Source organism: Colius striatus, chromosome 5 (assembly GCF_028858725.1).
Source record: "Colius striatus isolate bColStr4 chromosome 5, bColStr4.1.hap1, whole genome shotgun sequence".
Taxonomy (NCBI): Eukaryota; Metazoa; Chordata; class Aves; order Coliiformes; family Coliidae; genus Colius; species Colius striatus.
Genome location: NC_084763.1, coordinates 12099314 through 12111019, shown reverse-complemented (window position 1 = coordinate 12111019; position 11706 = coordinate 12099314). Strand labels below are relative to the sequence as shown.

The 11706-nt window shown below is 42.5% G+C and overlaps 1 protein-coding gene across 1 annotated transcript; it reads left to right on the top strand.

Moving 5' to 3' along the window:
* The first annotated feature begins 1822 nt into the window (after positions 1–1822).
* Positions 1823–8015, top strand: MPLKIP (M-phase specific PLK1 interacting protein). Its single transcript, XM_061997122.1, has 2 exons — positions 1823–2411; positions 5505–8015. The coding sequence occupies exons 1-2, from the start codon at positions 2052–2054 to the stop codon at positions 5706–5708; spliced, it is 564 nt and encodes a 187-aa protein (XP_061853106.1). The 5' UTR covers positions 1823–2051; the 3' UTR covers positions 5709–8015.
* The last annotated feature ends 3691 nt before the right edge of the window (positions 8016–11706 follow it).

The following is an 11706-nucleotide window of genomic DNA, read 5'->3' as shown; positions in this document are numbered from 1 at the left end:
CCCGCCGCACACCCCGCGGAGCAACGCCGAGCAGCCTCGGCCAGCGCCGCCAAAAGCTGCGCACCGCGCATGCACCGCCTCTTCCCTCCAGTCCTACCCCGGCACAGCGCTAAATTGCTCCCGGGACGGAGCAACGCGCAGGCGTGGGTTGAGCTTTTTACCCCGCCCGGAGGTACGAGGTGGCTGTGGGAGTACTAGAATGTATGGGAGTATCCCGGGCCATGCATCTTTTTGCGCTGTAACGGGATTTTAAAAAGCTTGCGGAGAGCTTCAACATTTATTTATGCGAAATACCTATAAGGCAAGAAGAAAGTCACCAGCAAAACTGTGTCACTATAACTCGGTGTGTGAACGGGAGCTGGAACGCGGGAAATTCCACTTGAACACGAGGAAAAACTTCTTCGCTGTGAGGATGAAGGAGCCCTGGTTCAGGCTACCTAGGGAGGGTGTGGAGTCTCCTCTGGAGGTATCAAAACCCACCTGGACATGTTTCTATGTGACCTAATTGAGGGGAACCTGCTTTGGCAGGAAGTGAGACTGGATGACATCTAGAAGTCCCTTCCTACTCCCACCATAAAAATGATGCTGTGATATATATTTCTACTTAGTTTGGTGTGAAAAGGGGTTTAAAAGTAATGAAATGGTCATTTTCTGGAATAAGATCAGATATTCATCCTTGTGTGGCTAAACTGTCTTATGTGGACACGGAGTTTCCTGTGTGCATAATAATATAGAAAATCAGTCTTCTAGAGAAGATAAAACAGTGAAGGATTAGCAACAAAACCCCTTAGAATTGCAAAGATATTGCCATTTTTTCACAAGGAGGTTGTGGAGAGCAGAATTCACTGAGGATATAGAGTTATTGCCATTGAAAAAAAACAAAAAAACACAACCAAACAAAGAAAAAAAAACCAACTAAACAAAAAGCAAACAACTGTTTTAACTTTTACTGGTAAACTTTTGTTCATTGCTGCACTGAAAGCCCTTCAGAAGTTCCATGCGTTGCAATGCCCCCAAATGAAGTGGGGCTTTGTTGCACTGATGGCAATTCCAAAACCACAACAAAATCATTACTCCATTTTACTGAGCTGTCGAGGATTTGCATCAACTTGGGAGAGGACGGAGCAGCAATGTTAATAAATAACGTTGTTCTGTTTATGTTGCTAAGTGTGAGGTTCTCCTCCAGTATCGTTTTCTGGTCAGTTTCTATGTGTAGGTGTCACTGCCCCAACCACCCTGTCTAGGGGAGAACTGTTCAAGCAATTTGTTTAAAAGCCAAACTTTTCATTGAAGTGCTTGTTAAATGTTATCTGTGATTTTAACTGGGACTGCTATAGCATATGTATACGCAGGCTCAAATATTAAAAGGCTATACAAGAAAGGCGTACGAGTATGTGAAGTGCCTTGAAGCGCCATCAAGTGCCACGAGGCAAAGACTTGCTTTGCTTTATAGTGCTTGATTTTTATGACCTGTAACACCCTGGGTACTCAGAAACACCGGGTTTTACCACTGCACCTTTAACGGGACTTAAAGGCATAGGTGCTACTCGACTTCTAAGACTCTCTCACTTCAGATGATTCCTCTTGGCCTGCAAACGCCCAGAACTGCTCGGGGTCGGCGCGACGGACGGCTGTTCGGTGCCGACGAGCCGCTCTGCCGCTCCCGAGCGGGCCGGCCGGCCGCCGAGGGGACCTGCCCTCCGGACACCGCCGGGAACCGCGTCCGCGAAGCTCGGGGCTGCCGGCGGTGGAGCCGGGCCCAGTGGAGGCTGAGGCCGAGGCCGCCCCGGCCGTGACGAGCGGCTGCCGGGACCTGCGCGCTGTCCGCCGCGCCGGAGGCTGGGCTGAGCGCCGCGGCGCCGCGCGGGTATCGCCTTCCCCGCCCCGGAACGCTTTGAGCCCGGAACCTTGTGGCTGGCCGGCGGGGAAAAGGGGGAAAGAGAAAAAGGCAGAAGCGGCGGCGCCCCGCCGAGGCGGCCGTGTGGCGACGGTATTGCGCAGGTTCCGTTCCTCTCCGCCATCGCCCGGCCCGGCCCGGCCCGGCTTGGACCATGTACCGGCAGAGCTTCCGTCCTCCGACGCCTCCGTACGTGGGCAGCGGCTTCCGGAGCCCTCCGTCCGGCGGAGGCCCTGTGCCGCCGTCCCCGCGGGCCTACGGGAGCCCCTACCACACGCCGCCCTACGGCCACCGGCCTGGGCCTTACGGCGGCGGCCACTCGCCTCGAGGCCTCGGATTCCCCGGCGGCGGCGGGCGGTTCGGGAGCCCGTCACCCGGGGGGCAGACCCCGCGCAGGCCGGAGAGCGTCAGCCCCCGGTACCTGGCTCCTTACGGCGGCAAATCCCCAGCCGGGGCTCCCCTGCACCCGCAGCAGCTCAGGCGCTCGCCCGGGGGCTTCCAGAAGCACTATCAGGTATGGGGCAGGGCGGTGAGGGAGACGGGCCGGAGGGAGGGAGGAGCGGGTACGGGAGCTGCTGCCGAGCGGGGAAAGCAGCCCACAAGGGAGAGCAGCCCTAAAGCTTGTGATGGCCACCACGGTTGTCGGGAAAGGGAGGCTTCCACCGCACTGGCAACGTCTATCTTCACACATTCCCCCCCCCCAAATAAAAGAGAATGGAGAGACCCCATCTTAAGCAGCAGTATGATCAGGAAAGAAGAGGGTCCCTAAGCCTGGCAGAGAGGGCTCACAAGAGTGTAGCTTTCTACCTTTTTGTAGTCCAGTGCGTGACAAACTCTCCAGTAGGGAGAAAAGTAAGCACTACCCAAAACTTCATCAAACACCACTTTCCCTAATACATATCCCGCCTTTGATCAGTTTAACACAGTGGTGGGGTGCTACGTGCTTTTACACCACCTGTGTTGTCTTACATCGATGGAAGCTACCGTGTCCACCCACAGAGCCTTCTGGTACATGAGAGGAAAGGAGTGCCCTGCTAATGACAGTTAAGCTGAGGCTCTGAAACAAGAGTATCAGTGCACATAATGGAGTCTCATTTTAAAGTCTTTGCGTAGCACAGAAGGCTACAGTTTATATAAAGTAGTTTTCTTGAAAGCTATCAGCAACAGGTTCCGCGAGTTATGCTTCTTTCACATGGCTTAGTTGGGGCATGTGACTGGCAATGCAGGCAGGGATGGCAGTTCTTGAGATGATACTCGCTTTCTGTACATAGCTGGCTCTATGCAATATTAGAGAAACCTTCAGTCTAACAAATGACATATGTAATACAAACAACAAGATTTTCAGGTGCTCTTACTGATGCTATGTGCAATAATGAAGTCAAACTTTAGTAGAGATTAGTAAAATCTTACTGTGCCTGCACTGCATAGTGGCATTTCTATTAAAAACTAGTCTGTGGTCACTTTTTTCTGGTGCAGGTAGCTATCATACAGGAATCTTGCAGCTGCTGGAAGGGGATCATTATGAACTTTTCCTTCAGTACAGCAGCAAAGGCTCTCTTGGTGTGGAAGCCTGCAGATTGTTTAACCTCTGTACCTTTTGAAAAGGCAAAGGATGTGAGGTGTCTTCAGGTTCTGGAGGGTTGGTTTATCTCACTGATGTCTGACTTCCCTTGAGAATGTCGCTCTTTGGATATTCAATCAAGTGTTTTTTAAAAGCCTGCCTTAATTAAGCAGAAGAACATGCAGGAATCTGTTTGTCTCTAGTTTTGGTCAGAACTGTTTCATGTCAGCCAGGAACAGTCTCATAGGTTCCATCCTTGATCCTAGGACTAAATTAATGTGTATATGAGTACTTCTGTGTGTATACACGGGCTTTGTTTTGCTTGGAAGTGGAATAGAGGTGATCAAGGAGAGAGGAAGTCTCATAAACCATGAGTCCTCATTTTCTTCCATGTGGGTAACAAGAATTTTGGTCCATGAGGCCATGAACAGATTCAGGTAGAGATATTTTGTACATTTTCTAAGCATCAGGGGGCTTTTCTGAAGTATGTGGATTCTTCCCCTCAAGAGGACTACAATGATTTTGAAATGTATGATGCCACTGTTGCCTTTGAGATGAAAGTCTTGAGTGACCCTTTAAAATCTTATCAGAAAATACAAAAGGCAATTTGTATTTGCTTCAGAGTTCTGTTGATGTCCCATGATTAGTACCCTATGATTCTATGACTTTGTGCTTGCAGACTTTCATTTTTTTGAAATGAGCAGAAAATTTCAAGAAAAACACAGTGAGCTTGATTTTTTTCTGAAATGACTGAGTTAACCTTTACGTGCCCAATATTTTTCAGAGCTTTCTGGTTTTTTTCCCCACAGAGATGTATCTGCTTTACATTTTCTGAAAACTTGTTTGTTGTATTTCTTGAATGACTCCTCTTAGAAAGCAGTGTTTCTGCACTCAGCAGCAGTTAGTGAACTAGCTAGTTCGTGGTGTTGAGTTGAAAATTATGACCAGGAAGTGGAAAAAAAAAATCCTTTCAAGTTGTGATTTTTGTGTTTTCAAGTTGCGATTTATTTTTTTCTTTAGTCATGACTTTTGCATCTCTGTGCATCTGCCAGCAGCTAAAATTACATCAGGTGAAGGAAGCTGATGAAGAGAACAACTGTCCCATTTGCAAGGCACTCCATTCAGTTTTTTTCTATGGTAGAGCAAGATTTGTGATTTGGAAACAAAAGTACTGAGAACACATTGACTTTCTTTTAGGAAAGTTCAGTAAGAAAAGGCTGTTGGCACTAGTGACAGTAAAATATAAAGAGTTTTCAAGGCATCTTGGGCACCAAGCAATTTCTCTTGCACAGAACAGTTTCACTTTTACAGGTAGGGTTATTTTCCTTTCCATAAGCATATGATACAAATAACCACATTTGATATTTTTCTTCCTTTAAAAAATACACAGGAGGGAAAAAGCATATAATGTCTGGTGTCCTAATTTATTGTTTTTACTTCTACATACTTAAATTTAGCACTTATTGATGGCTGTCCATCTTGTATTACATAATAACACGTTTCCTAGATTTCAGACTTGCTGAGTTGTCAGTGTTACTGATAGCCAGCATTATACAGTAGTGAAATTCAATATAAATGTATCCAAAAGAGCCTTGCCATTAATTATTAATTACTTCCCAAGAGTTATCTTTTTCTCTCACTGAATACTACAGATTGTTATGTCAGTTCAGCTTCCTTTTGGAGTTCTTTAGATTAGACATAATGTGAAATAAACTCCACTCTTGAACTCTTTTACAATGTCCAAATTACAGGTACTCTAACAGTTAAACACGGTGTTTCAAAGGAGCTTTTCTGTAGTTATGTGCCAGAGTGACATAAACAAGTACTTTGGACTGGGTTTTTTTCTTAACCTGGTAAATAATCACTCATAACTAAAAGTATAACACAGTTAAAATTTTCTGAGGAAGATGCAAGTGAGGAGTAGTAATTATTAATAATGAGCTTCAAAGCTCTGCTACATTCAAGGAAGCTATTTTTGGTTTTGGGTTCTTTTTAGTTTTAATTAGTCTATTAAATGTTTCTTTACCTGATGGTTTTCTTCCAAAGGGATCACCCAGGACATCTACTCCATTTGGTACAGCGCATGGCAGAGAGAAAAGAGTGTCTAATGATGTGGAAAACTATTACAGACCTTCAATGCTTGAGGACCCCTGGGCTGGCCTAGAGCCAGTTTCTGTTACAGACATAAACCAACAATACAGCAGTGAGCAAACAACATATACTGGTAAAAAAGGGAGGTATTTCAGCTAACACTTTTAAAGGCCAAATAACTCCATCTTGTCAGGAAAACTTTGGGACAAAATCTTTACACTTAACACAAGATGAACAATAACCAAGACTTTAGATAATGCTTTTATTTGGTCACACATCCACCCTTTTATCCTACTTTTTTTTGAATTGCATTGGATATTTTTATGTGTGAGAGGGAAAAGGAGTTGTAGGAAAACAAACTTACATTTCTGGCTCCGTGGAAGTGCCTACCAGCTTTGAAGAACAAAGTGTTCTTTAATCACCAGCGACTGATTTGTGACTGTTAAAAGACGTTTCCGTATCTTTACCTCTTCCATGCCAGATTGTTAGCCTTTTATTGTAAACTTGTTTAGGAAATGGTATTTTTTTATGTTTCAATATTTTTAGAATGAAATCACTTGGAAATGAAATAAAGTTTTGTAAACCCTTGTTTTGTAATGTATAAAGATTATTTTAGGACTTTTGTTAAGGTGTATGCGTTAACACAAATAGTACTAGTGAAATCAGGTGACTGCTGTAAATGTGCTTGTATGCTGTAGTATTTTTTGTTCATTGTAGTGCAACGTGAAGTTGAAACGTGACTTTGAGCCATCTCAGGAAACAAATGTGTTGTCTTCGGAACGTTTCATTTGTTGAACTGGCTCCTGAGTTGATTAACGTAATTCTGTAATCATTTGCTTTTTGTATTTAAAAAGAAAACCTTATTTGAAACAATTAGACGTTTCTGAATTATAGTAACAAGCCTGTTCAGTGGCAGTTTAAGTCTAAGGAGCAAGTAAAAGGTGAAGATCAAAGAAATGCAAATGTACTTCTGGATCCGCTTGTTTAGGATAGCACAGAGTGAACAGCAGTTTGGTACACAGTTGACATGAGTACATGCATAGCAGCTTTTTTTCTTACCTGTGGAAGATTTTTCTTCTTAGACTTATTTTCATTTTTACCTGTGAGAGGTATCTTTGCCTACAGTAGTCTTGCTTCGGGTGCATGCATGCTATATTTTTATACTGAAGAGGAAAACAATGAGGGGGGTTTTTTTAGAGCTTGTCTGTACATAGACGATCTATTCTTAAATCCACTAGCAAATACTGTAATCTAGAATAAATAAGAAATAGTTCCAGGCGTGCTCTTAACGTGCTATGTAAGCCTGCAGTAGATATGTACGTTTTTGTTGATGGTAGCATTATTTGTTTGTTGATCTTGGCTTTTAAGCAGTAGGCAGAGGCTGAAAACTTACTTAAAAATAAGTAAAAGCATTAGTTCAGGTTTCAACACATACATTTTCCTATGATCTTCTTACATACTTCACAGAAAACATCTATTTGTAGTCCTGAGGCACGGTTAGGTAGAAAGCACAGGGAATCACATTAGACTGTTCTCGATAACGTGTCTGTTGCTGAGCTAGAATAGTGCTATGTACTACTTGATCTATTTCAGCATCAAATGTCTTTGGTTTTGGTTCATGCTGCCTTCAGGAACAACTTCAAACTGGAAATAGGATGTTTTTCTTCCTTTTTTGAAAACTTTGTCAGATGCTGCAAAGCTCACCAAAAAAACGTACAGGGTGCTTAACCAAGTCACTTCTTTACTGGTTTCTTTGTATTTCAATGCAGTTTACTTTCTGCAATGTTTGGTGACCTTGGGGAAACAGATGATTTTATTTAAGAGACTAAAGCTACAATATTTTCCCAGTTAGACATGAGAAGAAACTGGGTTTGGAAAGGAGAAAATAAAGGAAGAGGATTGATGTCAGAAGTGAGACCTTTAGAGGTGGGACTGCTTGTAGCCAATATCATCTGCCCTTGCACATTGCAGAGATGCATTTTTTTCACTTTGGATTTGCAGTTGACCCAGGAATCAAAGCCAGCCACCTCTGGTAATATCTGTTAACTTCTGGAACCAGGTGTCAAATATCCACAAAGGTAAATGGTGCAGAAAGAGGATTGAGGAAGTAATCTTGAAGCATTCTGTTTTACCAGTAGCGGTCTTCCACAATGCTATCTCTTAAGCTGCTGCTCCAGTATACTTCAGGATATGACCCAGTATACTTCAGGATATGACCCAACAAGTATAAGTATGTTATAGTGCTAAAGACTCAAGTGATTTGGTCAAGAATAAGCAAGGAATTAAAATGTAGAAGTTATAAATGTACTAACCTCACCGTACTGCACCAAAAACTTCACAGTTATTCACCTCTCCAGCTTCTAGAGGTTCTGCAATTACAGTAATTTTTAAAACTGTCATTGTTGAATAGCTGTAAAATGCATGAACGTGTGTTCAGAACTATAAATATAATGTACTTAAAGCCAATTTAAGCTTTGCCTTTTTTTCTGCGATATCCAGGAAGCTTAAGCACACATTTACTGATTATTTTTTTCTCCTTTTTCCCATATGGCAAACATTTCTTTTCCCCCACGTTTCTAATGGAGATAGGATATATCACTTCCTCATACGTTAACAAAACCACTTCATAGTAATAGTATGGCTCTGGAAATAGCATTTGATGACTAAAAGTACAGCACAAATACATCCTTTCTTCACGAGCCCATGAATCAAAATAGTGCCTGGGTCTTGTTAACAAAGAGATTCTTCTGTAATGAATGCACTAAGAGTGTGAGCATTGGTCTTTCTTCAACAAACTTCTTAGATTTTGAAGGTAAGTCCTTGAGCTCCTTTTTCAGAGGTTTGCACTGGTGTACTACTTGTCCGTTCTGTTTTGTTTGCATCTGTTTGTCTGCTGAGTGCATCTGACTTTCCGTTCAGTCGTTGTAAAGGAGTTGTGTAACTCATGACTAACTCTTTTCTACCAAATACTGTATTTAATTTCTTGCTGTTTGCTGCTGGGTTTAACAGTGAACTGCCTTGCAACTGCAGGGTGCCAGTGTCACAGTAAGGTACCTGAAATCAGCAGAAAACAATCCTGTGTGACGTGACAACACACGGGCTGGGGAGTTGCCCCAAGTTGTGTACTGCAGTACTCCAGAGATAGCTCAGATTTGGGCACTCACTGCAGCTTCGTAATGGGGAGTATTCGTTCTTCTCTGGCACTTTTTACAGACTGTTTCACAGTGCAATTGGCAAACAGTTTACAACGTCAAAGTTCTTATAAACCATGACTTTAAAAAGTCATGGCAAGCAACTTGTCTTAGCAGTAAGGCATTGAGGTGTAGCATTTCTCTAATGTCAAAACGTGGGCACACTTTGCCAGGGAAATGCTTCTGCTCAGCAGCACGGGTAACTACTTTTGCAGCCTGTTTTTTCTTTTCCTGCTATAAGGATATCTTCATGTGCCCTTCACTTTATAGAGATGTGTTAATTAGACATCTGAAGGGGGGCGTTTGGAATGTGCGTTATACGGAAAGTCTACAAGTAGCTGTTATCTCCCTTCTAAAGCAAGGGGTTTTGTAGCCTTGTTTGGGTTTCAAGTTGTGCTTCTGAGTAATGTCACTGATGCCTGAGTAAATCCTCTGACAACTAAGACGTGTAAGTATCTAAAGTTACCATTTTGAAAATTGTATCATCTCTTTGTCTACCGTTGCATTTTACCAACTCTGCAATAAACTGGTGTTTTACAACCGCTCTGAATTCAAATTCATACACATGCTTTTATCCATGAGCCAAGACTGTCTTGCAGTGAATTCAACTTGGTTTTTACAACAATTTCCCAAATTTTGAGGCGTAAAGACTTTGTTCTTTCTCCAGAACTTGGCATTTGCCTCTGTGCCATCTTCCTTAACTAGGGGAGAAAGGGGAGGATTGCCTAGACAGAGTGGTGAAGAGTCACAGAACGATTTTCCTGTCTGAGGCTTTGAGGAGCTTGTGTAACAAGTGACATAGGTAACTAGATAATTTTTTTAACGTTTGAGATGGCTCAATCAACTTCCTACACCACAAGAAAGGAAAAAAAAAAATCACCAAGTTATGTTAATACTTAACAGGAGCACAGCTCCAGCATTCAGGAATTAGTTCACAATCAATTTTTTTTGCTTACAGTGACCTTTCATCTGAGTGTCTCACTAGGCACAGATAGAATTTGTTCCATTTTCTGCCATTTTCACTAAACTATGTGCTTTGCTGACTTGGAGTTTAAAAACACTTTCTCAACCTTCACTTCCACGTTTACCTTTATAAAATTATCAGCTCTTGAGTGTTAGACCTCAAATCTAAAACTTCCCTTGAAAACACTTTAGATCTTGCTAAAAGAGCTTCGTCTCATCCGTGTTACTCCCCTGATGACACTAGGAAACCTTGGGGATAGAAGCAGTTGGGCAGATGCTTGGTGCCAGAACAGGGTCATTACACTACCCATCCTCTCCTAGAGGTTACCCCTAGTTTCTTGCCCTTCCAGCGCGGTGAGGCCCAGGAGGTGTTTTGAACCTGTCAGTCATCCATTTTCCTTTACCAGCTCTACATGGGTTGCAGCATTTTAAACTACATCAGTAGTTTGGCTTAGTGCACATCCTGGATTTTCAATTTTACCAGCATTGCAAGTTCCACTTTCTAGTTGAAACTGTTGTTTCAACCTGTTGTCTCTCCTGCAGTAAAATCTCAGGTGACTTCCACAGCCCTTGGTTCATGACCTGTGACTGTTGCACATTTCTGAACTATACATTACAAACAAAGTAACTTCTGTGGCTAAAACGGGTCATACCAGTGCAGTTTTAGAGTGAAAGTCTTAAGACTGCTGATACTACTGCTATTAGAAGAGGGTCTCTGTGCCCCTTTAACAGGACAAAAAGAAGCAAAAGATGAAGCGTGTGAGTTGCTGAGCTGAAAACTGTGGTCTGAACAGTGTGAGATGGACTCCCTCAGCAGGGACATCATTAAAATTCAGCATAAACTGTATCAAGCCTTTTCCAGATTGCAGATAGAATGAGTTTTTAACAAAAAGATGAAAAAATACCACTTCCCTCTCTTTGAAAAGAGGTACTTTTCAAAAGTTACCTTACACACAAAAGAATTCCTATGCAGCCTCACAAACTATGCAACCAATCATCTTATTTTTCTTCTGGTGAAGCACTGAGTTGTTACTTTAAGGCTTCCTGTGAAGGCTACTTTAGGGCTACCATTCTATGATGGCTTTGACCAAAGTTCGTAGAATCATAGAATGGTAGGGGTTGGAAGAGACGTTTAGAGATCATCTAGTCCAACCCCCCTGCAGAAGCAGGGTCACCTAGATCAGGTCACATAGGAACATGTCCAGGCAGGTCTTGAAGACCTCCAAGGAAGGAGACTCCACAACCCCTCTGGGCAGCCTGTGCCAGGGCTCCCTCACCTCAACAGTGAAATAGTTTTTTCTTATGTTTAATGGAACTTTTTGTGTTCCAGCTTCATCCCATTACCCCTTGTCCTGTTGCTAGCTACTATAGAAAAAAGGGATGTCCCAACCTCCTGACACCCACCCTTTAGATAGAATCATAGAATGGTAGGAGTTGGAAGGGATACTACCATTTGATCTGTTACCCAACAAAGTGAAAAGTCTGTTTTACACAGAATAACAGACAAACTCCATTTCACAAAACTACACTCTGGCTCACTGGATGTGCAAAGCATTTAACAGTGGATTAGTGTGTATTTCTTAAATTTTTGAAGTATTCTTGCATTTTGATTTCAAATGTCAGTATTTTTTGGCAGTTAAAATGTGGTATGTTCTACATTAAAATTAATCCTCAGAACAGCTTAATTCTGAGTATTCATTTTTTTCCAGGTAACAGCAACAGGGCTGTGGAGGACATAATGAATTTATACTTTTTTTTTTGTTCTGACAAAAGACAGACAATAACTTAATTTCATGCAAATGATGGTCTTAATTCCAATAGTGGTGGCAGTTGCAAATTATAGTTCAAAAGCATCTGTGTCTCCGTTTCTTGACAGCACTTAACGTTTCCCAGAGCCATCCCCTGCCATTGACTGCTATTTCATTTATTCATTAGTGATAGCATCTCAGGAGGTGAAGAATTTGACATCACATCAAGCTGAAGTTTTTAAGGCAATCATTTTT